The sequence below is a fragment of the Trichogramma pretiosum genome, unplaced genomic scaffold, assembly GCF_000599845.2.
Source record: "Trichogramma pretiosum strain Unisexual culture from Peru unplaced genomic scaffold, Tpre_2.0 scaffold69, whole genome shotgun sequence".
Classification (NCBI taxonomy): domain Eukaryota; kingdom Metazoa; phylum Arthropoda; class Insecta; order Hymenoptera; family Trichogrammatidae; genus Trichogramma; species Trichogramma pretiosum.
In genome coordinates, this window is record NW_019641608.1 from 391,285 (window position 1) to 413,575 (window position 22,291).

General features: G+C 36.7%; 6 protein-coding genes across 8 annotated transcripts; 3 read left to right on the plus strand and 3 right to left on the minus strand.

Annotated features, from left to right (window-relative positions):
* The first annotated feature begins 3,352 nt into the window (after positions 1–3,352).
* Positions 3,353–4,289, plus strand: LOC106648504 (UPF0746 protein DDB_G0281095-like). Its single transcript, XM_014365431.1, has 2 exons — positions 3,353–3,364; positions 3,441–4,289. The coding sequence occupies exons 1-2, from the start codon at positions 3,353–3,355 to the stop codon at positions 4,287–4,289; spliced, it is 861 nt and encodes a 286-aa protein (XP_014220917.1).
* A 585-nt stretch (positions 4,290–4,874) lies between these two features.
* Positions 4,875–10,150, minus strand: LOC106648677 (X-ray repair cross-complementing protein 5-like). 3 transcript variants are annotated; one of them, XM_014365752.2, is made up of 13 exons: positions 10,048–10,150; positions 7,560–7,647; positions 7,372–7,488; positions 7,086–7,306; positions 6,854–6,994; positions 6,702–6,786; positions 6,499–6,639; positions 6,250–6,433; positions 5,974–6,107; positions 5,768–5,908; positions 5,561–5,694; positions 5,155–5,497; positions 4,875–5,094 (listed from the first exon to the last, which is right to left on the minus strand). In XM_014365752.2, exons 2-13 carry the CDS (start codon positions 7,578–7,580, stop codon positions 5,080–5,082), a joined length of 1,677 nt encoding a protein of 558 aa, XP_014221238.2. In that variant the 5' UTR covers positions 7,581–7,647; positions 10,048–10,150; the 3' UTR covers positions 4,875–5,079. The 3 variants fall into 3 exon arrangements, with proteins under 3 accessions (XP_014221238.2, XP_023314240.1, XP_014221239.2); XM_023458472.1 differs by having other exon boundaries at positions 7,560–7,650; XM_014365753.2 differs by lacking the exons at positions 7,560–7,647; positions 10,048–10,150 and having other exon boundaries at positions 7,086–7,296; positions 7,372–7,436.
* Positions 10,151–10,285: 135 nt separating this feature from the next.
* Positions 10,286–11,420, plus strand: LOC106648679 (testis-specific gene 10 protein-like). Its single transcript, XM_014365755.2, has 2 exons — positions 10,286–10,437; positions 10,658–11,420. The coding sequence occupies exons 1-2, from the start codon at positions 10,420–10,422 to the stop codon at positions 11,396–11,398; spliced, it is 759 nt and encodes a 252-aa protein (XP_014221241.1). The 5' UTR covers positions 10,286–10,419; the 3' UTR covers positions 11,399–11,420.
* Positions 11,421–11,479: 59 nt separating this feature from the next.
* On the minus strand, positions 11,480–13,113 carry LOC106648678 (proline-rich protein PRCC). Its single transcript, XM_014365754.2, has 3 exons — positions 12,834–13,113; positions 12,684–12,740; positions 11,480–12,587 (listed from the first exon to the last, which is right to left on the minus strand). Exons 1-3 carry the CDS (start codon positions 12,897–12,899, stop codon positions 11,634–11,636), a joined length of 1,077 nt encoding a protein of 358 aa, XP_014221240.1. The 5' UTR covers positions 12,900–13,113; the 3' UTR covers positions 11,480–11,633.
* A 504-nt stretch (positions 13,114–13,617) lies between these two features.
* On the plus strand, positions 13,618–16,331 carry LOC106648675 (glucose dehydrogenase [FAD, quinone]-like). Its single transcript, XM_014365750.1, has 3 exons — positions 13,618–13,922; positions 13,990–14,301; positions 14,372–16,331. The coding sequence occupies exons 1-3, from the start codon at positions 13,677–13,679 to the stop codon at positions 15,659–15,661; spliced, it is 1,848 nt and encodes a 615-aa protein (XP_014221236.1). The 5' UTR covers positions 13,618–13,676; the 3' UTR covers positions 15,662–16,331.
* Positions 15,680–19,529, minus strand: LOC106648676 (kynurenine/alpha-aminoadipate aminotransferase, mitochondrial-like). Its single transcript, XM_014365751.2, has 7 exons — positions 18,849–19,529; positions 18,482–18,669; positions 18,225–18,395; positions 17,891–18,151; positions 17,615–17,794; positions 16,950–17,285; positions 15,680–16,857 (listed from the first exon to the last, which is right to left on the minus strand). Exons 1-7 carry the CDS (start codon positions 18,946–18,948, stop codon positions 16,780–16,782), a joined length of 1,314 nt encoding a protein of 437 aa, XP_014221237.1. The 5' UTR covers positions 18,949–19,529; the 3' UTR covers positions 15,680–16,779.
* Between the last annotated feature and the right edge of the window lie 2,762 nt (positions 19,530–22,291).

Below are 22,291 nucleotides of genomic sequence, written 5' to 3' on the forward strand. Positions count from 1 at the left end.
GGGTACCTATTAGTAAATAAAATAGTTATTGAAAATATCACTGATGTACCTATTTACATGAAAATTTTATGTGACCATGTTTACGCAAAATGAAAAGAAAGTATGAAAATATTGAATTGGTGTCACGTGCTTGAAAGTAAAATAAAAAAAACAATTCTTTTTTTCGAAAGCAACATATATTTTGTACATAAAAATTGATAGATACAACAAGTAAGTATGGATTTAGCTGATCATTTGTTGATGTTTAATTACAATATATTGCTGTACTTTGAGTGAAAAATAAATGCATTTTTTATTCTTCAAAATGTTGGGTCTTTAAACATGTTATCCATATAGTAGGTTGTCATAATAAAAAAAAAATTATAAAACAAAATAAAAAGATGGAATTAATAAAAAAAAAACTAATGTTAATTTTAAAATAAAAAATGTTTTCGTTTTACAAGAAAACATTAAAAAATATTTTTTTGATATCAAATTATGAACAACAATTTGTATGCTAATGCAAATTATATTTATTTATACATTGACTATAATAATTTTTTAAAATATCACTTTTATATTCTAGAAGTCAATGTAATGATGTTGAAAAGTTAATGCTTAATGTTTAGGTATTTTTCTAAATCAAACATAAAGTTAACTAAAATGATCGCCTAAAATTCTTTCGTAAGTTCTAAGTGAGTTGAGTATAAGTTGACGATAGTGCGATGGTAAAACTATGATAAATGTCTCAACCTATACAATATGTAATTCTGAAAGATGTCTAAAATCTAATTATACATACATATTCAAAAACCAATCTAATACCCAAAATATATACCTTTTGTTATGCTCGTACCGATAAAAATAACAGTTTGATAAATTGGATTTCTAAATAAATTACCTAATAATAAAATGGTATAAATTTTGGAAGTGAAGAAAAAATTTGTTTTGAAAGTTTTATGAATAAAAGAGCGATTACAACAAATAAGTCAAGCATGCCTTGAAAACAAGCGAAAGATTTTAGCCAGGAGTTTTCGAGATGTATTTTAATAAATGTATTTCTATTTTTTAGTTTTTACATGATGGACTTTTCATTTATAGCCTGATAATTATAATATAATTATTTGAAGCACAAACAAAGTGTACTTACAACGTTTTTTTTAAACTAATTTATTCATATTCATTTTCGTTAAGTGGATTTTTGTCTAGCGTCAAGTTTCATTTTTAAAATATTTCGATATTTTCGTTATTTTCAGTTGAAATTTCGAACACAATGTTTCAATTTGATTATATTAATCTGGTTATATCATGGATAATAATGCGTCAGTACAAAATGAAAGTTTTACGAAAGTTATCTGGACATCATAAATACGAAAAAACGAAATGACATGCGCTTACTTATTTTACAAAAAAAAAATCGGATCTAGTCTGAAAAATAAATTATGCAAGACACACGTGATTGAACATTCGCGCGAATACGTATGTATATCCTTTTTTTGAACATGTTGCCGGGCAACTTTACACGCCCATCCGAAACCTTTCATTTTCTTCCTTTTTTTACTCGTACTCGTCACCTCGAACTTATGTTTCTCAGTGGTATACAATGAAATTATATAAATGTAATTTCAGCTATAGGACACATTTACAAAAACGAAGGTTGTTTTATCGGATTATTATGTTGCATTAAAACGATCGTGATATAAGCAATATTGATTTATGAAAGTTTGATGAAATAATCTTTTTTGTTCAAAAGCATAAAGGAGAACTTTTTTCACATAAAACGCAGTATTTTAAATCGGATATTTTGTAAAAATATTTTTTGCTGCGTACTTTTCTATAATCAATCTTAAAAATGTCTTATAGAAATAACTAGACATCGATTATAAATTTGAATTAAATTTTACCTCAAAAGTGTATAAATAATTTCTGAATATATCTAATAGGAACCCGATATTACTCTGCCTAATTAGGGCCAGCTTCTTTGACGGTACGGTGAAACTCGTTTAATTAAAGGATAATTTTCAAGTCACTTTTTACGCCAATGGTGGAATCAACTATACAAATATTTTGACATCCTCCCTGAAAAAAGACAGTTGTAGTATTTTTTTCTTCGCGTTTGTAACATTGATCAATGTCGCATTTGACGTAAATTACCCTAATATGTATATAATCAGGAAACCGCAAGAAGGCAAATTTGGGAAGAATTGTATTCTACGCTACTTTCACCCGAATAATGAAAGTTCGCCGGTACTTTTTGATCTCGTGTTATAATACAATACATAACATGGTACACAAAACATTATGTAACGGGTGCGTATGGACTCTTGGAGTATGACAATAAAGAATTGTCAATCTAGCGGCTAACCGAGTGATATCCGGTTTTATAAGAAAAGCTTCCGATAAAAAAGTTTTGAGTTAAATTATCTCAAGCTTTTCTATGAGAATTGTGACGACTGACGAGTTATAAAAACTATACAAAACTATACGAATTGTCTCAAGCTTGATTTCACACTTTGTAGCACATTTTTTAAAATTACGCCACGCGTTACAGATAAATCAATCCACATAAACTATTAAAAAGTATAATCTGCTAAACGATGTTAAGAGCGCACATAAAAAAGGTACCAGGGTTGCATATTTACCTTGAGTTCAAAGGAGTCGCTTATAATCGATCGAAAGAGAAGGTACAACACAGCTGGCCTGCTGGTATCGAGTCCGATGCTCACCGAAAGTCGCTGCACGCTGCGTTTTGAAGAGCGAACAATGCCATAATGAATTATCCCCAACGAGGCACACAGGATAGAGTAAAAAGCCTCGATCGCATGCACGCCCGAAGCCGCGCGTTAAGGCTCGCTCGCGCGACGAGAAGGGCCTTTTCCGATCGATTTGTACTTCAACTTCGGAGCTCATCAGCGGCAGCAGCAGCGATATGCTCGAAGGCAGACACGCGCGCGCGTATAATTGGACCAAGGTTGCAGCGAAAGCCCGCGGAGCCAGCCGGAGCACGTGTAGCCGCAGCGCAGCAGCTCTTTCCTGATCCGGCGATCCGGCCGCCACTCACACACACGATTCCGCGAAATGAAAGTCCTCGCGCGCGTACGATCGAGAAAAGAAAAAAAGCCAGTCCATTCTCTTCCTCCCCCTCTTTTGCATTGAATTACAAAAATTTCCTGCGCGCGAGAGATCGCTGGCGGTGCGGCTGCGACTCGGTCGCCAGGGCATTTGCCGATCGAATATAAGTTGTGCGCGGCCAAGGTATAAAAAGCTTGGAGCCGACGGCCGACCGGCACATTAACGTCTGAAAACTCGTGTCGAGCACATAACACATAACAATACATCGAGTCGAGGGCTCAGATAGAAAAAGGTTTCAAGCATGATCGCTCAAGTAAGTCAATGGAATTCAACTCGTTGCATTATAGCTTTCTTACAATATATTACAAAAGAAATAAATGAATTTTCAGCTGACGGTTTTGGCTGTCGCCGTGGCAGTGCTGATAAATCCCGGCCAGGCAGGAAACGCCCCGGCTGGTTACTCCAGCAACGTGTATCACGGCCAGCAGCAGTACAATCAGCCACAAGCTGGATCCGCGGGCCAGGCGGAGGCCACCTCGTACTCGCAGCAATCGATTTACTCGCCCCAGCAGTACGAGCAACAAGCTCAGCCTCAGCAGCAGCAATACAGAGTGGCACCGGAGTACGAGCAACGTCAGGAGCGACAGCAGCAATACATCCGTCAGTACTCCGCTCCGGAGTACCAGCAACAGGCGCAGCAATACTCCCAGGCTGCCGCCCAGTACCAGCAAGACCAGCAGCAAGCTCAGCAGTACTCTCAGGCTGCCGCGGCCCAGTACCAGCAGGAGCAGCAGCAACAACCGATTCAGCCGCAATACTCCGTTAACCCGGAATACCAGCAACAGCAATATTCGCAGGCTGCTGCAAGCCAATACCAACAGGATCCGCAACAACTGCAGCAATACACCAATCCGGATTACCAGCAACAGCTGAGACAACAGCAAGCCCAGCAGCAGTACTCGAATGCGCTGCAGTATCAGCAGCAGCAGCAGCAGGCCCAACAAGCCCAGCCACAAGAGTACTCGCAGGCTGCGGCAGGACAATACGCGAGGCAGCAGTTGGAGCAACAATCGGCTGCCCAGCAGCAATACGACGACCAGGCTCAGCTTCGACAGTCGGCGGCCCAGTACAGCGGACAGCAACAGCAGCAGCTCTCCAAGACGTCTTACTCGCCCGCCACTTCCGTGTCGCACGTATCGTTCAGTCAACCCGCCGCGGGCATCAAATACTCCTATTAATTGATTCATATAAAATATGAATCAATTCGACCGTCGCAAGCATGCGTGTGAACTATAACTTTTAAATAATACTGACTTGTACATAAATACACATTAATCATTTACTCTTCGTGTAAAAATCAAATCCTACCGATTGTATCGCGCGAGTTACCACTTGTGCAGTTCTTTAGAACGTGTGATCATCGATCAATTTGCCGATGTACCGAACGCAACGAGCACTGTACGTCGATTTTGCTTGTTACATGCTTTATCGCTGTCATAATATTACTCATGTTCATCTTTCGTAAATAAATTATAAAACTGAAATTTCCAGAGTTTGGATGATTAAGACACTTTATGGCACGCTAACCTAAAAATCGCAACTTCGCCGCTACTTTTAGGCTTTTGTACCATAAAATATTGTATGCAACTGATACGGATATGCTTTTCCAACGAAACTCGTTACAGCCCTCGCCTTCGGCTCGTGCTGCAACCCCTCGTTTCGCTGAAAAAGTATATCCGTACCCGTTGCATAAAGTACTATTACTCCATTACATTAACTTATATATAATCAACAAAATTCGTACTCTTTCATAGCAAAATAAATTGAAGTTCAACTATTTATTATTTAAAAATAATTTTTGCTCACAACATCACAGCAACATACAAAGTTTAACAACTTGAAATATAATGTATTACTTTTTTTAAATAAATTGCAATATAAATTTTTACTTTATTAAATTCGGGAAGACGACACGATTAGCGACCTCCACGCGTCAATATATCACACGATGGTTCTCGTCCAGCAAGATTAAAATTCATCAAACTGCAATTATATTTTTTTTAAATGACGTTTTTGAAACGAAAAAATGAATGATATACTTACATCTTCCGATTTTAGTTCTATATTAGCGTCAGAAAATACAACTTCTTCTTTCATTACATCAACTTGTTGTTGTTGTTGTCGAACCTCCGTTTCTTTATCTTCTATCTGACAAGGATTGTCACTTTTTTTTTCAATTTTACCACAATTTGGAAATACTGATTCCATGGAATCAACGATTTCTAAAAATTGATTCTTTAATGTCGTGGGAGGTTCCAAAATCTTTTTAATATAATCATCCACTAAAAATGCATCATCAGCATTTAAAGCTCGAGCTGCAACGGTATTCCAATGATATTGTTTATGAACATTTGGAAATATACCTTCTCTTAAATACGTTGGTTCTCTGAAAGATGAAAATATAAGTCAGCTGAAATTTATAATTACAGGTACATTTTAAAAAACCTACTGTTCAGTTATTGTCATCGAGTCAATAAATTGATCCATAGCTTTTATTTTTTCTGAGTTTGCTTCATTCTTTACATAATTTGGTTCAATTACTCTGGTATCATGCCCAAAAGGCAATTCTAAATGAACAAGGCACTAAAACACAAAAGAATAGATGCAATAAGAATCTTGAAAAAATATTTCAACAATTCAAGTGAAAGCAAATTACCCAAATAGAATCTGGTTGAATTTTTGGAAAAAGTACACCCATTCTTGGAGCGTTACCTTTTTCATGAACTTTACGTACAATTGCTACATAATTATTTTTAACCATTGCTGTTACAAAACTGTAAAATGCTTTTGCGTCATCCTGAGAGGAAAAACAATATTTTTAAAGCAGTTAGAAAATAATTTAAAGACATGAATAATGCTTACTTTAGTTTCTGGAACAATAATTCTTGTTCCAATTCCAGTCCAATATTCAAGTTTAATATCTTTTTGTGGTGCAAAACCATAAATTTTCATTCCCTTTTCAGTTCCTTTAAATACCATTTGCATTTCATCATCATCTGATAAAAGTTTAAAAAAATTAATGTCAATTGATAAATTGCAAAATTTAGTAAAAACTTCACATGCAGAAATCCGCACAATTATTTATATTAAAACATATGAAATTTTTACTTTTTAAGTATTAAGTTTTTAAAATCCAACCTGAGACTGGTATATATTTTTGACCAAACTTGTATGCGTTCACCAATTCATCAGATTCCACTTGATTCCTAGTTTTATCTGATGTTGTGACTTCTTTATGAAGATATTCTTTTTTTGGTTCTTCTGCAAAATTTTCTACTAATGCATGCATTTTCCATGTTTCTAATTTTTTGTATTCAGTTATCTGAAAGTATAGATTTATAAAATTTTTAACATAAAATTTTATGATATTGAAAAACATTTATTTACCTTTATATATGAAGCACAACTCATTACAATTTCATCCCATTCTAATGGAAACTTATACGTTGCTGGATGATTTTGTGTAGGTATAAAAAAGCGAAGATCCTCTTTCATAAAATTTATCTCTTTATATTGTACAGATGCATACTATAATGAAAATTAACTTCAATACATAATTAAGTTGTTGAAAATATTGCTCCATAAACTACCTGTGTTACTAAAGCTTTTGCCATTTTCTCACTCGCAGAGTTTTGGTCTTCACAATCATCATTATTATTTAGCGGATTTTCTCCTCTACAACAAAAAGTACATTTTTTTTTCCAATACATTAAATCTTTTTAGGTTCACCATATAAACTTACACCAATATGACATGTAGTTGTTCAAATTCAAGTAATCGCTTTTCTATTTCCTTGATGTTTGATTTGACATTTGATTCAATTGATTCATCATTCTCTTTGAAATTGTTAAATATAATAAGGATACATTTAGCGTCAGGATCACTGAAATGAATAAGCTATATTATATTCAAATTCAAATGCAAACATTATGAGCTTGCTTGAAAAAAAAAAAAAAAAAAACAAAACTACTTACGTCACTTTTCTTTTTATTAGATCTAAGCCAACAAATAAAGCATCAATCCAATTACAATCATATGGTTTACTTTTTAAGCTATCTACGTAATTTACCATTTCCCAGTCAGGAACACAAAAATGTTCTTGATACAATTTTACATTTGGAAGTTGTCCCGGGTTTTCAGTGACATCCTCACCCATTGTTATAATACCACATTCATCATTCGGCTCTAAAAAAATCTGTATTCACAAAATTTTGACATCATGTCATAAAAAAAATTGTTAGAAATAATATGAAGTTTTACTTTTTTTTGTATCAACATTTTCATTGCATATTTAGCTTTATCTAAAAAACTCTCATTATCTTCTGGAATTATTTCCGAGCTAGAGCGACCAACATTCGATACCAAAACGATGTAGCTCTGTAAAAACACAAAAATTGTTCCAAATATTATTTAAATTGATTAAGAGGAGGATAACTTTGAGACGTTACCTTTTGCTTTTTAGGCGGCATTTTGAACGGACACGTTTTATTTACGTTCTTTTTACGATATAAATAACAAACGTACGATGAGCCTGGTCTGCTGTGAAAATAAAATACAATATTAACAAAGAAAATCGCGCAGCGTTGTTCAAAACTCGACGATAAGCAGCTTGCGCCGCACGCGGCAGCACACTACTGCTCGTCCGCGTTGCCGACATGCATGCGCGGAATTCAGCCAACTTCCTAATTATTCACACCGTACGTATGTTTAGCCTCTAAAGTATATCTAAAATGACCTTGAGAAATACACTATCACTATTATATTTTAGAGGCACTTGTTAGATCGCTGATTTAATACAATCATTCTAGCGTGAATAATTTGGAAGTTGGCTGTTCTCGCCCACGGCGGTATAACGCGGTCGTTGAGCAGTAAATCCCCCAGTAGAAATTTGGCCAAGTTTTGACCTCAAGTTAAAGCGTAACATGAAAAATTATTACTCATCTCTACGTGTGCTAGAATGAAGTAACAGAACCCGAAAGGAAATCGTGGTGTATTTTTAAATTGGTCTTTAAAAACGACTTCACACACGATTTGTAGAACTACTTACAAACACCAATGAGTGAAGTAAACTGGTGGACACATGGTTTGACTTTTTGCAATATATCATGAAGGTAATTTTGAAAAATTAGAAAATATAAATTAAAAATGGCTCATTCATTGACATTTTGGTAATATGAAACAATAGCCACGTGGCGGGTTTAAATGAAGAGGGTCAAAATAATCGTATAAAAAATGAATTAAGATTTTGCTAGGAGCAATTCATGATTATATTCTCGACATCTCGAATGGGAGAAAGTCTACATAAGCTAGCACGATGATCGAATCAATCCTTCAAATATTCCTAGCAGGTTTCTCACTGGACGGCGTGACACTGCAAGTACCGATCTATACTCACATCCGACTCGTGTCGCGCGCAATGTACGAGCCCGTGCGTAGACGATCGAGTAACGTTTCTTTTTGTACATACGAAGAAATGGTCTTGTACTTCCGAAAAAAGTGTACGCGTGCGAAAGTTTTGATAAAAGCCAAAAGGGAATAATTGTGTTAGCCGCAAGAACAAGCTATTTATGAAAGTTTCTACGTTTCTTGCCTCCTTCTTCCATCTCGAAATTCGTAAATTCGGTGCGAATCAACGACTGCAAGTATAAAAGTCGCGAGCCCGAGTTACTCGAGAAGTAGTGGGCATCGTGTGGTTTTACCGATATCTAGTCCTCGGCCGTCCGATCGTCTATCATGTTCCTCAAGGTAAAATAATCATTAAAAAAATGTATGCGGGATAAATAGTGTTGAGTGTAAACTTTATCATTTGTGTGAATAGTCGAGCTTGTTGATTTGCTGCACTTTGGCTATTACGAGGGCCGAAGCCCGAATCGTCGTCGATAGCAGCGGTAGCAGCAGCTACGGTGCACCGGAAGTCGCACCGCCGATCAAGAGCAGCAGCTCCGACGCCACCGCCGCCGAGAAGTACCATCCAGGCCAGGTGATCGACGTCCTCTACACCGAACTGGATCCAGCCCAGCAACAGCAGCAGCTGCGCCTGCAGCAGTCCCAGCGTTCCCGCGATCAGCCTCAGCTGCTGGTGGCCCAGGCCAGTTACGCCGTGGCCCCGGCACCCGGTGATCGCGAGCCCAGTGAGCAGCAGCAGCAGCAGCAGCAGCAGCAGCAGCAGCAGCAGCAGCAGCAGCAGCCGTTCCTGCCCAGCAATTATGCCGTCGCGTCCAGTCCGCTGCAGCCGATCACTAACTACCCTCCTCCACGCGCCACTAATAATTATGCCTATGTTCAACGGACTCGCAGTACTCCTTATAGTTCTCATTACAGTCCCATAGGGATGGCAGGCCCTCGGCCCACTGGTCCACCACCACCACCAGCCAACTCGGAGCTTTACTACCAGCAGCGAGAGCAGCGAGTTCAATCGAGTGCCGCTGGGCCCCAGCAAGTTCTGTACTCTCAACTGCAAACCGACGCCTATTTCCCGGCAAACCAATGGTCTCCAACTGCTCCAGTCTTGTCTCACGCGAGCTTCAATTTGCCTTCGCGCGCTGTCTTCTCCCGTGCTCGATGCTTATCGTAGCGCCATTACCCGGTTTGATTATTAATTTGGTAAATAACTGTCTTTTTGTCATGTTGCAATTATCGCGAGCCTTATACTAATTCTTTCATTCAACTTTCATTCGGCATTCAAATTTCCAATCAAACTCCAATCAACTAAGAAGTCAACTAACTATTCATCTCTCTATTTGTTATTTAAGTAATTCATGTAATCACTCATGCAATTAACAGTTTTGTAAAACAGTTATTTTTAGAATAAACCGCAGCAATGCGATTATCGTGTATTATGCAGGTTAGATCGTAAAATAAAAAAATCAAAGATTGTAATCAAAATAACATTGTAATTAGAATAACATTGTAAAATATTGTATCAAATTAACGTACCCGGTCTCTTATGAACTTGAAGTTTTCTCATCGTTAAAAAAAACAGTGTAATTAGAGTTTATGCATGTGCCACTGCAACAAGATATAACTCAGTAAACATTAAAAATGATGCGAAAAATTACTTTCAAGTGACAACTTTGAACTAATGCAAATGCATACAAATAGCAGAATAAAGCGTGAAGCAGAATGAACTCTAGTGTTTAGCGCCCTCTAGATTATTTTGAAATTGTCTGTTGTGTTTATCGTGGACGCTGTCTGCAGGTGTTATCTCAAGCCGCAGCATATTTATTGTCAAATTTTTGTGTACAGGATTGTATGTTTTTATTGTTTGACAGCTGAAATCAAACTTAACATCTGTATACTTTTCCAATTATGGACTCAATTAGAGAGGCAAGTTAAATAAAATAATATTTCAACTCGTTTTATTCATCACGTAATTGTAAAGTACTGCAATCATCATACAATAAAGCATAATGTTTTGTTTAACATAAACTTTAATGTCAATATCCCTTTATAATCAGTTATTCTCAAGATTAGTTTTTACTATTTTATATCTATTTTTCTATCCTTTTATAATCTCTTTTAAAATTTAAATATAATTTACTTGCAGACGGACAGCATTCTTAGTAATATTTCCTCTATTCCTGCAGAATCTAATCACGAAGATTCAGATCAAATTATTAAGCATTTATTAGATGCAGTTTCTGATATTAATACTGAAAATTCTAGTCTTGGAAATGAAATTATTGAGTTACTCAGTGCGTTTAAGTTTGACATCAAGTCTATGTCTGCAGATTTAAAAGATAATTCACAGACAGCAAGTGCTATTTTGAAATCAGAAGGCCTATCTTCCATTGATAATAATGCATTGAAATTGTGTATGGAAAAGAGAAAAGTTCATGAGCAGATGAAAGCCAGGGAAGAAAGATTATTTAAAGCAAAATATAATGCAGCTTTTGCTAAATACAACACATTACAAGAGAAATTGAATAAAGTACAAGAAGAAGTGAAACAAATTGAAACTAATTTGCAGCTAAAAAGTTCTCAAGATGAAAATGCAGAATCAGTAAGAATTTTATGGTCTAATCGATTACTTGATTACAAAAATGCTATTGCAAAATTGGAAGAAGAATTAGAAGCAATACAGTTTCAAGACATTAGAATCGATGAAACTTTAAAAAAGTCTTCACTTCTATTGGATAAAGTTAATGATCTTGCTCAATTAAATAATGAGCTAGAAAAGTATGAAAATCTACCTACTAATTTGTTGCAGGCAAAATATGTTTTAGAAAATAAAAAACGTGAGTTGGAAGAAATTGAGAATTTGATACATGATAAAATGAACAATTAGAAAAACGTGTAAAAAGATTCAACCTTTAATTAAATAATACTGAATTATTCTTCATGGTATTAAGCTATAATAACCACTGTGTTCTGTAAAACAGTATAATTTAACAAGTTCTTTCATTTTACATAATGAAAATATATTTTTATACATAGTTTTTAAAATTAACTTAAAGTAATAAATATTTATAATACATTTACAAACGTCTTTCACTTTTGACCATTCTGTTATTAAATTTAGATTAAAAACCATATTTTGATCTACACTGTTGTCTGGCACTTTTATTGTGGGCCCATTGATTCTTAAGCTCTAATTCCATAGCTTTTGCTTGATGAGCCAAATATGTAATTTGATGTTTCTTCTTGGATGCACCTCCTGGACCAGAATTAGCAGATACAGGTCTAACTACTTGTTCCTCAGTAAGTGCTTTTACAAGCCATTCTCTTTCATCTGGTTTCATATCTTCTCCATTTATTTCTACTATATCAACATTGCTGAATTCTTTTTTTCTTTTAACTCCCCTTTTACCACATAAGTATTCAATAGCTTTATCATCAAAAGCTACGTTGCCTTCTTGATCAACATGATATTCTTGTTCAGGTATAGGTAGTTTGGGACCAAACTCTACTTTATTTTTCAAAATTATTTCTTCCCTTGGTAAATTCATAACGGTACTGGTTAACAGGTTACCAGGCTGTTCAGTGTGCTGAGTCCTAGCATTTTCTTCAATCAATTCATTGTGATTTGCAGTACTTATTCCAGCCATTTCATTGAGTTCTTCAGTACTAATTGGTTTTAAATGTTCATCAGGTATTTTTGAAGAAGAAGACAATGAAAAGAAATCCATCCCAGTTGAAGCGCTACTACTTGTACTTTCTTTTGTATGCATCTCATCTTTCTCATCTTTTTCTTCTACCTCTTCTTCTTCATTTTCAGAATCACTGTAATAACAAGCCAATGACGATAATGAAGAGGATGGTTGACTGACTACTACAGGAGCTTCTGGTTTCTTTTGAGTAAGAGGCACAGCTGATTTTGTCACTTGGCTAACAATTGGTTTAGTTGGAACAACTTTGACTTTATCTTTATTATCTGTAGATTTTTTTGTTAAAACATGTGGAACGAAAGAGTTCTTTTTCCCTAAATCCGCAGCACTTTTAGGTGGTGGCAAAAGATCTAGTAGTCCACATCTTGTCTGAAATCAATAGTTTAATTTATATGTAAATAATAGCTCTGATGCATTAATGCAACTCTAAGCTACGTTAACTAAAAAAAAAATTGTATATATTACCTTAGCTGGTTCTCTTTTCGTTTTTTTTTTGTTAAGTTCTTCTTCAAGGTCTGCAAACTGCAAAAAAAAAAAAAAATCAAAAAGTTACATGACGATGATACACTTTATATCATGCAATGAGAAAATAATTAATACTGAAATGGTACTCACATCTGATGGAGAAGGTATGTGTATTTTTACAGAGCTTTTTTCTTTCTTGGGTAGTTGCCCGTCCATTTTTCAATGTAAATTGAGAGAAACTTGGATGTTACAATTGTTTTTGTCGTTGTTGTTGCAGTTGAAGCTTTCAAAACAAGTTTTGTACTGACATTTAAGCCTTGACTAGGTTAATTTTCTGTGAAAGTCAAAGCATTTACGGAAACACTGTATGGGAACTCGAAATTGACATCAAACTGCTGCAATGCAGGCTGCTATACTTTACCCCTCTCCAGGTCCAAATGCTCCGATGTCGTCAGAGAAATAAGGTGCTTCTGCAATGCTGAGCGAATAGCCAGTGAGTCAAATGTCAATAACATACACGAAAAGCTCGAAATCTTACGACGCAGTAGCAACGCTAAACTCAAGCTGTCGCCATATGTCGCATTTCAAATCAACTCTAGGTTGATGTATCCACGCGTATCGTTGCTAAATGAAATAGCTCAATTTTCGATTATTGAAAGTAATGAATAAATGTTTACACCTATAACTGTATCTTTTGCTGTTGAATAAATAAAAAAATAATGTGACCATATAGTAAATTATCATAATGATTCAATAAGGTATTATATTAGTTTAAAACAGCTGTTACAACAGTCCGAAGAGTTATTGTATCAACGAGTGTCAAGTAACTTCCTCACATAGTCGCATTAAACGAGAATTTATTCCATGAATAAGTTTCATTTATTTACCACTAGTAAATATAATTACTACTATGAATAATATGCGCATAAAAGAGTTCAATATTGCTTCGTCAGATCACTGTAGTTTACCGTCGAGCGCATGCATAGTTAAAAAATGGCTTGGACACACGTTGATACATCCAACGGATGCTTCGAAAACTTATTCGTAAACACCTGTCAAGCGTCGTTTTTGACTCTTTTGGCGTTCATCACTCAGAATTTGAACAGTTCAAACGACGATCCTTTACGACAACGTCAGATAAATCACAGAGACTCGGACACTTACGACTTTATCGTGGTCGGAGCCGGAAGTGCCGGCTGTGTGTTGGCCAATCGTCTGAGTGAAATTAAGCAATGGAAGGTTCGCAAATTGTAAAATTGCATTTATCCAGTTCCTGTAACTGTCGAGAAATTTCTCACTTTTGCAGATTTTATTGCTCGAAGCCGGCGAGGAGGAGCCAAAGGTGGCCGAAGTTCCTGGCCTCATGTCCGTGTTGAGCAAGAGTAGCATCGATTACGACTATAAATTTCAGCCCGAGTCGTCGGAACTCTGCCAAAATCATCCGCCCGCCTGTACCGAGCCCAGGGGAAAAGTCATGGGCGGCACGAGTACCATCAATGGTCAGGCCTACGTCCGCGGCAGCAAGCACGACTACGACAATTGGGAGAAACTCGGCAATCCCGGCTGGGGCTGGAGCCAAGTTTTGCCCTACTTCAAGAAGTCGGAAAATTTGATGCAGGTATATTTTTTCCATTTTCAAGTCCTTAACGTTTGTGAATTATTCAATGGCGCGATTACTTCCATGACAGAAAATACCATCTGGAGATCCCGCCGATCACGGGACTGGTGGTTATTTGAGCGTCGAGTTCGCGGACGAGGATGAAAATATAAACAGCATCATCGATTCTTTGAAGGAGACGGGTTTCAAAGAGGTGGATTACAATTCCGGAAATCCATTGGGCGTGGCGAAGTTGCAGTACACCATGAAAAACGGAGCTCGTCAGAGTACCAATACGGCTTTCATTCGGCCGATTCGAGGACAGAGAGAGAATTTACACGTACTGACCGGAGCTCAAGCCACGCGAATCATCGTAGATCAGGACACGAAGAAAGCAACCGGCGTGGAATACGTCAAAGCTGGTGGTACCAAAGAAACGCTGAAAGTTTTCGCGAAGAAGGAGGTGATAATTTCGTGCGGGGCTATCGATTCCGCCAAACTTTTGATGTTGTCTGGCCTGGGTCCTGAACAAGAGTTGAGTAAACACGGGATAAAAGTTGTAAAGAATCTACCGGTCGGTAGAAACTTGCAAGAGCACGCGGGCACCACACCGATTGTATTGAGTCTTAAAAATAAGCCACCAACGGCTACTTCCTTTCAATTTGCCGATCTGAGAAAAGAAGATGTAAACGAATGGATAGCCAAAAACGCAGGTCCACTGAGACAACCAGGCTTATTGGGAGCGGTGTCTTTTCTTCGGACTCGATTTGAGAAGCATCCCGAAGTACCCGATGTACAGGTTCACTTCTTGGCGACCGTCGACGACAATCAGGTGTCTGGCGACGAGGAAAAACCAACTTATCAATCCTTCTCCAACTACAACCAGATAGCTATGTATCCTCTTCTGTTGAATCCTAAAAGCCGAGGATGGATAGAATTAAATCGAACAGATCCAACGTTTGGTAAGCCGCTGATTTATGCAAACATATTTACCGATGCTCGGGACGTTCAAACGTTAAAGGAAGGAATACGTCTGGCCACAAGACTTATTAAGACTCGATCGTTTAAAGAGAGCAATTTTACCTCTGATAAACCACCGTTTTTTGGTTGCAAGAGTATGATAGCCGACGATGAAAAATTCAACGAATGCCTGATAAAAAAATATCATATGCCCATTTGGCATCCTAGTGGAACCTGTAAGATGGGACCCAAGACAGATGCTAATGCGGTAGTTGATTCAAATCTCAAAGTTCATGGTATAAAAAGCTTAAGAGTCATAGATGCATCTATAATGCCATTAATTACGAGAGGAAACACTAATGCACCAACCATTATGATTGGCGAAAAAGGAGCAGACATGATAAAAAGTGATTATCGTTAGAGTCGATCCATTTTTAACTATTGGTTATCAATGCAGTCGTGAAGTATTTATCAGACTTAGTAAAGATTTAACATATTGATTTATTGTGAAATTCATATTTAGCATACTCGTAATATATATCGAGTAAATTTTTTAAATTTTGTCTGCGCAATAGCATTTATTTGAACATTTATTTGAAAATGATTATAGAAGATATTATAAAGCGTACAGTGTAGTTAAATTATACTTGAACTGATTGAATTTTAAAATAATATTAATGATGATAAAATATGAAAAAATAACTATCTAAATATTTGCAATTTTTGTTTTAATTAATGAGAAATATCCAATTAGCTAAATAGGCAAATTATCATTCAGGTATATTATAGTTGTGCATTCTTGTATGCACAATTGCATACTTTTTTAAAGGAATATTCTCTGCTAAAAATACTATTTTTTAGATACACGTGTGCTGCGATGAAATTCCGATCAAAGCACTCTCATTATATTGTCAAGTTTTCTTATGTTATTTTTAACTTTAATTTTTTGCAATCAAAGCTTGGAGTAGTTGATTTCTTATTTATCATTTGATGATATTGGTAAAGATTTTATTGGTAAGAGAGTGGTTTTTAATTGTAGTTCTTTGATTATTTATTTTTGAAAAAAGAAAATCAATCTGTTTAAAAGATTATTTTTAAGTTTATTAATTCTGAAATCATTTTAAATTAAAAAAAATATAAAAACATAATATTTAAACATAGATAAATTAGTATGTGTCGATGTATTCAATTTCATGGTTTAAAAAGAATGATCCATTACTTTTGCATACTATTACATATTATTTACATGTATTGTAAATTGTAAATCCTAAGTTAGTTTGACTAACTTATAATCTATTTTGTACGTCAGTGACCTCAACATTTGGTAAGTTATCGGCAGTCAAATCTTTCAGAGAATCTGCACAGTTATCGATTCTTTGAATATATTTACATTTGTCGTATAAGTTGCGTCGAAGTTAAATTCTTTACTCGATTTCTGCTAAAGATTTTGATATCACAGAGCTGACATGTCATTATAATTATCGTGAATATCTAGAATAATTATTATTCAATTTCCTTATATACGATATTTTTCTACTTTCACGTGTTATTGTGCAAGGGTAATTTCCTATTTTTTTTCAATTCATCTCGTATGAGCGAAGCCAATCGTTCCATTGCCTGCAAAAGATAAAAATCATTGATAATCACACATATGTTTTGGGAGGAAATCGTTTGTTAAAATCCATCATCGCGTTGAAACAGAAGCTTACCAAATTCATTTCTTTGTAGGAGGCTCGAGCGAAACTCGCCCTGATGGCGTTACAGGGCTGCGTCGCGTCGACCATGAAGGCGGCACCCGGAGCCACGAGGACTCCGTGAACGACTCCTCGGTGCATGATCATTTTCCACGTGTCCTTTATTTCAGGTACTCTGAGCCATAAAAATAAGCCGGCGCTAGGAACGTTGAATTCGACCAAGTCTCCCAAGTGTTCACGAGCCAATTGAACAATCGTGTCCCTTCGATCTTTGTAAAATTTACGTATTTTACGGTAATGATCCATCATTTTGTCGTAGCCCCAGCTTTTCAGTAGTTTGTACAAAATTACCTGTAAATGTAAGATCATTTTATTATTTCTATACAACTTGATTATGGAAATTACTCAAAAATATAATAATTTGCATTATTCAAAAGTTCGAAGATCGTTGAAATGTAATTATTTCAGCAAGATAACTAGTAATATCGATGCAGAATTTTGAGTTAAATTGCACGAAACTATTTTGCATTAAAAATTAAGCAAAGTCATTAAACGAGGCAAGCAAGTAGGCGTTCGAATAAGCTTCTTGAATTGAGTCTGCGCCGCACAAAGAAATTACTGCGACTAAATTAAGGCGCATTGAAAGGAATCAGGTATTAGCAGCGAGCGATTTGACTAACCTGCGAGAGAGTTGGAGCGTGCAAATGACTACTTTGCATGTGAAGCTCGAAACTCTGTATAAGCTGAGCCGGCGCCGTGATTATTCCTACTCTCAAGCCGCTGCTCAAAACCTTGGAGAACGAGTCGACCCTTATTACGCGACCCTCGGTGTCGAGCGACAAGAAAGATCGAGGCGCTTCCTGCGAAATTCACAAGCAGAGTTTAACTCGATTATTTTCCAAAGTTTCGGCTGGAAATAGTGCACGATCCTGTGGAAAATCCAGAGGCGCACTTACATCGGTAAAGTACAAGAAGTGGTAGGGATCGTCGTCGAGAATGAGAAAGTTGTACTCGCAGGCGATCTTGTAAATGTCGAGGCGCCTCTCGAGGCTCATGACGGTGCCCGTCGGATTGTTGCCGGTCGGATTTATGTACATGAGCTTGGGCATCGGCAGGCCCGCTGCCACCCTCTCCTCGAGTCTCTGGCGCAGATTTATCGCGCTCATGCCCTCCTCGTCCTCGTCGATGAGGATGAATTCCGGCTCGTGCGGTGCGATCTGCGCGAAAATTCGGTAAAAATTAGCTCCACTAGACAATGCGATGTTTAAATAGTACGTCGGAATAGCTTACCACCACGGTGACGCCTGGATAGAGAGGATTTTGCGTTATTATCGGTTCTCCGGGCCCGACTATAGCTTCGAGGACTTTGCTGCATCCGTCTTGGCCGCCTGCGACCACGATCATCTCGCGATTTTCCCAATTCGGTGGCATGTGAGCTTTTCTTTGGAATTCTCGGAAAGCCTACGAATACACAGATATTCCATTTAGTCTTTTTCTATTATTTTAAACCTCGATTTACGGACATTCAAACGTCATGAAAAATTTACCTGTAGGAGCGGGGGATATCCTTGGCTTGGTATGTACTGAAGGGCAGCACCCAGTTCTTCACCCTCGAGCACGAAATCGGTTCCGTCGTTGAGTTTAATCGTCATCTCGGTGAATGGAAACATTTCTTCGTTTGGCATACCTTCGGCCAGAGAGATGACGCTATTGGAAGCCGAATAGGCCATTTTTGCTGTGAAAAACGGGCTCACGATCAATTTTTGATTCTACGATCATCCCACGAGTATAAACACAAGTTTGCACGTTTCAAAATCACAATGAGCTCAGCAATATCAACTTTATTATACTTCGATGACGAGTAAAAAAATAACTCAAAATGGATCGGCAATTCAGAATATGATAAAAACTTACTCAGTTCCCTCGTTGCAGCCGTGCGCCTTCGTTTAGATAGATGGGTTCTAAATTGCGTGTAGTCAATCTTGAACATGTCTTTTCTGCCGAACTTATGCATCTTGGTATATAATTCAAAAACCAATGAACAAATTACAACGAAATAAAGAATTAGTCAAAGTCCTTCTTTTCGATCTGCTACGCTTCGAATCACTGAAGTGTCGTTGAAATTATATTTTATATAATCTTCACAGCGCAGTGTTTGGACAAGAAATTATGATCGAATGTTAATTTGAGTCAGTCAAAGTGTAAATATACGGTCTCTTGTGGAGCACGAGCAGAACTGTGTACTAAAGAATGTTTGAATACATACTAAGATAGCGGGAGGCTCGCGCGGGCTTTTATATTTAACCGATACGATAGTTAAATTGCGTCAGATAGTATAATATGTATCCCTAATCGTATCACGAAATTTTTGACTCGTGTGTTGCGTTCTCTTCAATGTCCGTTCAATTCTTTTTTTTTTTTTTTAAGATGATCTATAAAGCTTTCCGGATTCTCAGATTTAATTTTCTCGATAGTACATACATTCGTCTATTTAATAATTTTGACTAATTCAGTCAGTGGCGCAATTTTATTTAGTGCTACAAAAGTTTTAGCCTCTTCAAATAAAATGATATCGATTATGTTAAATACATTTATTGAATACTCTATTAACATACATGTAAAGGATCGATGCTATTTAGTCTAAATTTACGTTTGAGTTCAAATTCGAAAATTATTATTTATGCTGTGATAGCTGTGTCCGTTTGACATCACTTGTACACACATAGGTCCTGAACGATGGTAAACAATTATTACTTATACACTCTAGTAAAATAACAATAATAGCCACCATAACATTCACATATAACGTAAACTATACAAATAATTTTAAAAGTTATAGAAATTTCACACGAATAATTTTTATTTCTAATAAAACAAAATTTTTGTTTTCCGATAAATTAATACTTACTAATGAAGAAAATTTGACTTCAATTTAATTACTCACCTACTGGTGGAATTTATAAAAAGTTTTAAACTAAATTTTTTACAAAGAGATGGTCCACCCAGGTGTTACAGTTTTTTTAAATGATCCTAATTTTCAGATTGTTTGGTCATGAAAACGCACGACTCGCTAAGGTCAAGGCAACTTAAGGTCGCTTACGTTATTTCTCTGCTGATGCAAACTCGCATCATCGTTTCGTCGTTCATGTTCTAATTTTTCGTTGCCGCTGTAAAAAACACTGCATAATTTTATGACATTAAGCATTCGTCAATAAACAGGAGAAAAATTGAGTTTTCACAAACGACTGACGAAAGATCCTCTCTTGAGCACGCGAGATTTTTGTAATCACGTGCTTACATTTGCTTAGTCCGACGAATGATATCAAGAAGTCTGATGCAACTGGGAAAAAATTATTTCATGTACTACCAAATTACAAAACTCTGAATCTCGAAGTTGCATTGAAGTATGATATAATGAATTACAAAATATTGAAAAATATTTATTGTTTTGTAAATGAGATGGAATCGTACAGTTTTCATCTCTGTACTCTGAATGATAAGGTAAAAACTCATACTGAATTGTTCTACCGGATAAATTAACTGGGTCAATGATCGAAATGAGAAAAAATTTCTTTATATTTTTATCGAGTTCAAAAATAAGTTCTAACTTAAAAGGGTTTCGTATTATAATATTAAAACATATAATCGAGGTATTATCGCTGAGTACCTTGACATATGATGCTCTATTTAAGAAAATTGAAAACTTACAATATTCATGTTTGATTTTTGTTGTCAAATCATCTTTGTTATTAAATCAATCTTTTTTATTATTCATAAATTCTTTCATTATTACTATTGTTATCATAGCAAGTTACGCACGGCCAGTTTATGCAACACTATGTTATGCACTTTTCACGTATCAAAGTGTAGACTGCATCAAAGAATAAGAAACGCAAAGATGGGCATGATTTACTTCCCCCGGTATCCTTATCCAGAGCGAGTGAATTCAACATTTAATTTGTTGTCGCAAACTATTTCCACGTAAATCAATTAGGACTGATCAGCCTCCGGTAAAATTAAAAATTTTCGAAATTATTCGATTTTAAGAATTACATTTACCACTTAATTGCTATGACTCCCAACTTGATGGCTTTTATATATTTCATGATAGTCAATGCGAACGAATTTACATCGATTCTGCAGATTGTTTCTCGGCAGTAATAAAAATGGAAATCAATCCCTCGAGAGATGGAGAAAAATTTCAATTGGATTATTAAAATTAAATGCCATTAAGTGGTCAAAAACTCATTTACTTCGATGTTTTTTTTTCAACATTCAAAAAGTGTAAAAAGTGACAGGACTGGACGAAAGATTTTTTTGTGCAAAGTGATAGGCCGCGCGAATTTTTGTGACAATTATGTCGGTGGCCGAGTAGTAGTCTTAAGAGCGATTGCGTCAAGTGTAAATATTGATAGAGATATTTTTCAACAAAATAAACGGAATCGCGAGTGAAATAAAATGCAGATAATCGAAATCTGAAAGAAGTAACGATTCTTCGCGGACTCGCACGTATGCATACAAGCGGAAACGTCGTTGGTGTGACGTGCGCATGTTGTGAGTATTTTCCATGGGTAGGGTACAGTACACCGAATTACATTAGATGTTTGAGCAGTGTGGCGCAAGTTCCGGAATGATCGGCGCTGCAGAAGAATCTCTGGTACTCGCGTCGACGCGTCGTGCAACAACATCGACTCTCGGCAGAAAAACAAATCCAAAGAACAGCGATAATAATAGGAAAGTCAATTGCGATACGTCGTCGGGTGTACATGCGCGTACATAATACAAATGTTTGCAGCGATTGACCGACGATGCTGCTAATGATGCCGATGATGATTACGCGCACGCCCCGTCCTACCCTCGCGCTTCACGTATTTACGGCATCGTATGTTTTCATTGTCATATCTCTTTACTCGACTGCAGTTCGTATACACACACAGACACAGATGCAGCTCTTACGATGCTCGGCTCGGTTCGGCTCGAGGAGCAAATGACGTCAGCGTGATAGCGGCGCAGAGGCGTGTGTTTGTCCACCAGCACGAGCTTACATACTTCGTTTTTCAAGAACTCGACATTTGTTTTTAGATTCGCTCGGCTCATGAATAACAATGTGCAAGTCTAATCGGTCACTCGCGAGGCTCGTATTTTACGATATAATATTGCATCTTTTTTTTCGGGGCGTTCAATTTTAAGCATCGATTCCACTCAGCCGATGATGGCTGTGGCGGTTATCTGCGCTGCATAAATCAACTTGTTCACACAATCTGCGAGCATCTCGGAGTTTATATATTATGTACCACCACCCGATTGGTGCACATTTTTTTCCATGCAATATTTACATTGGCATGTACGCGATGATA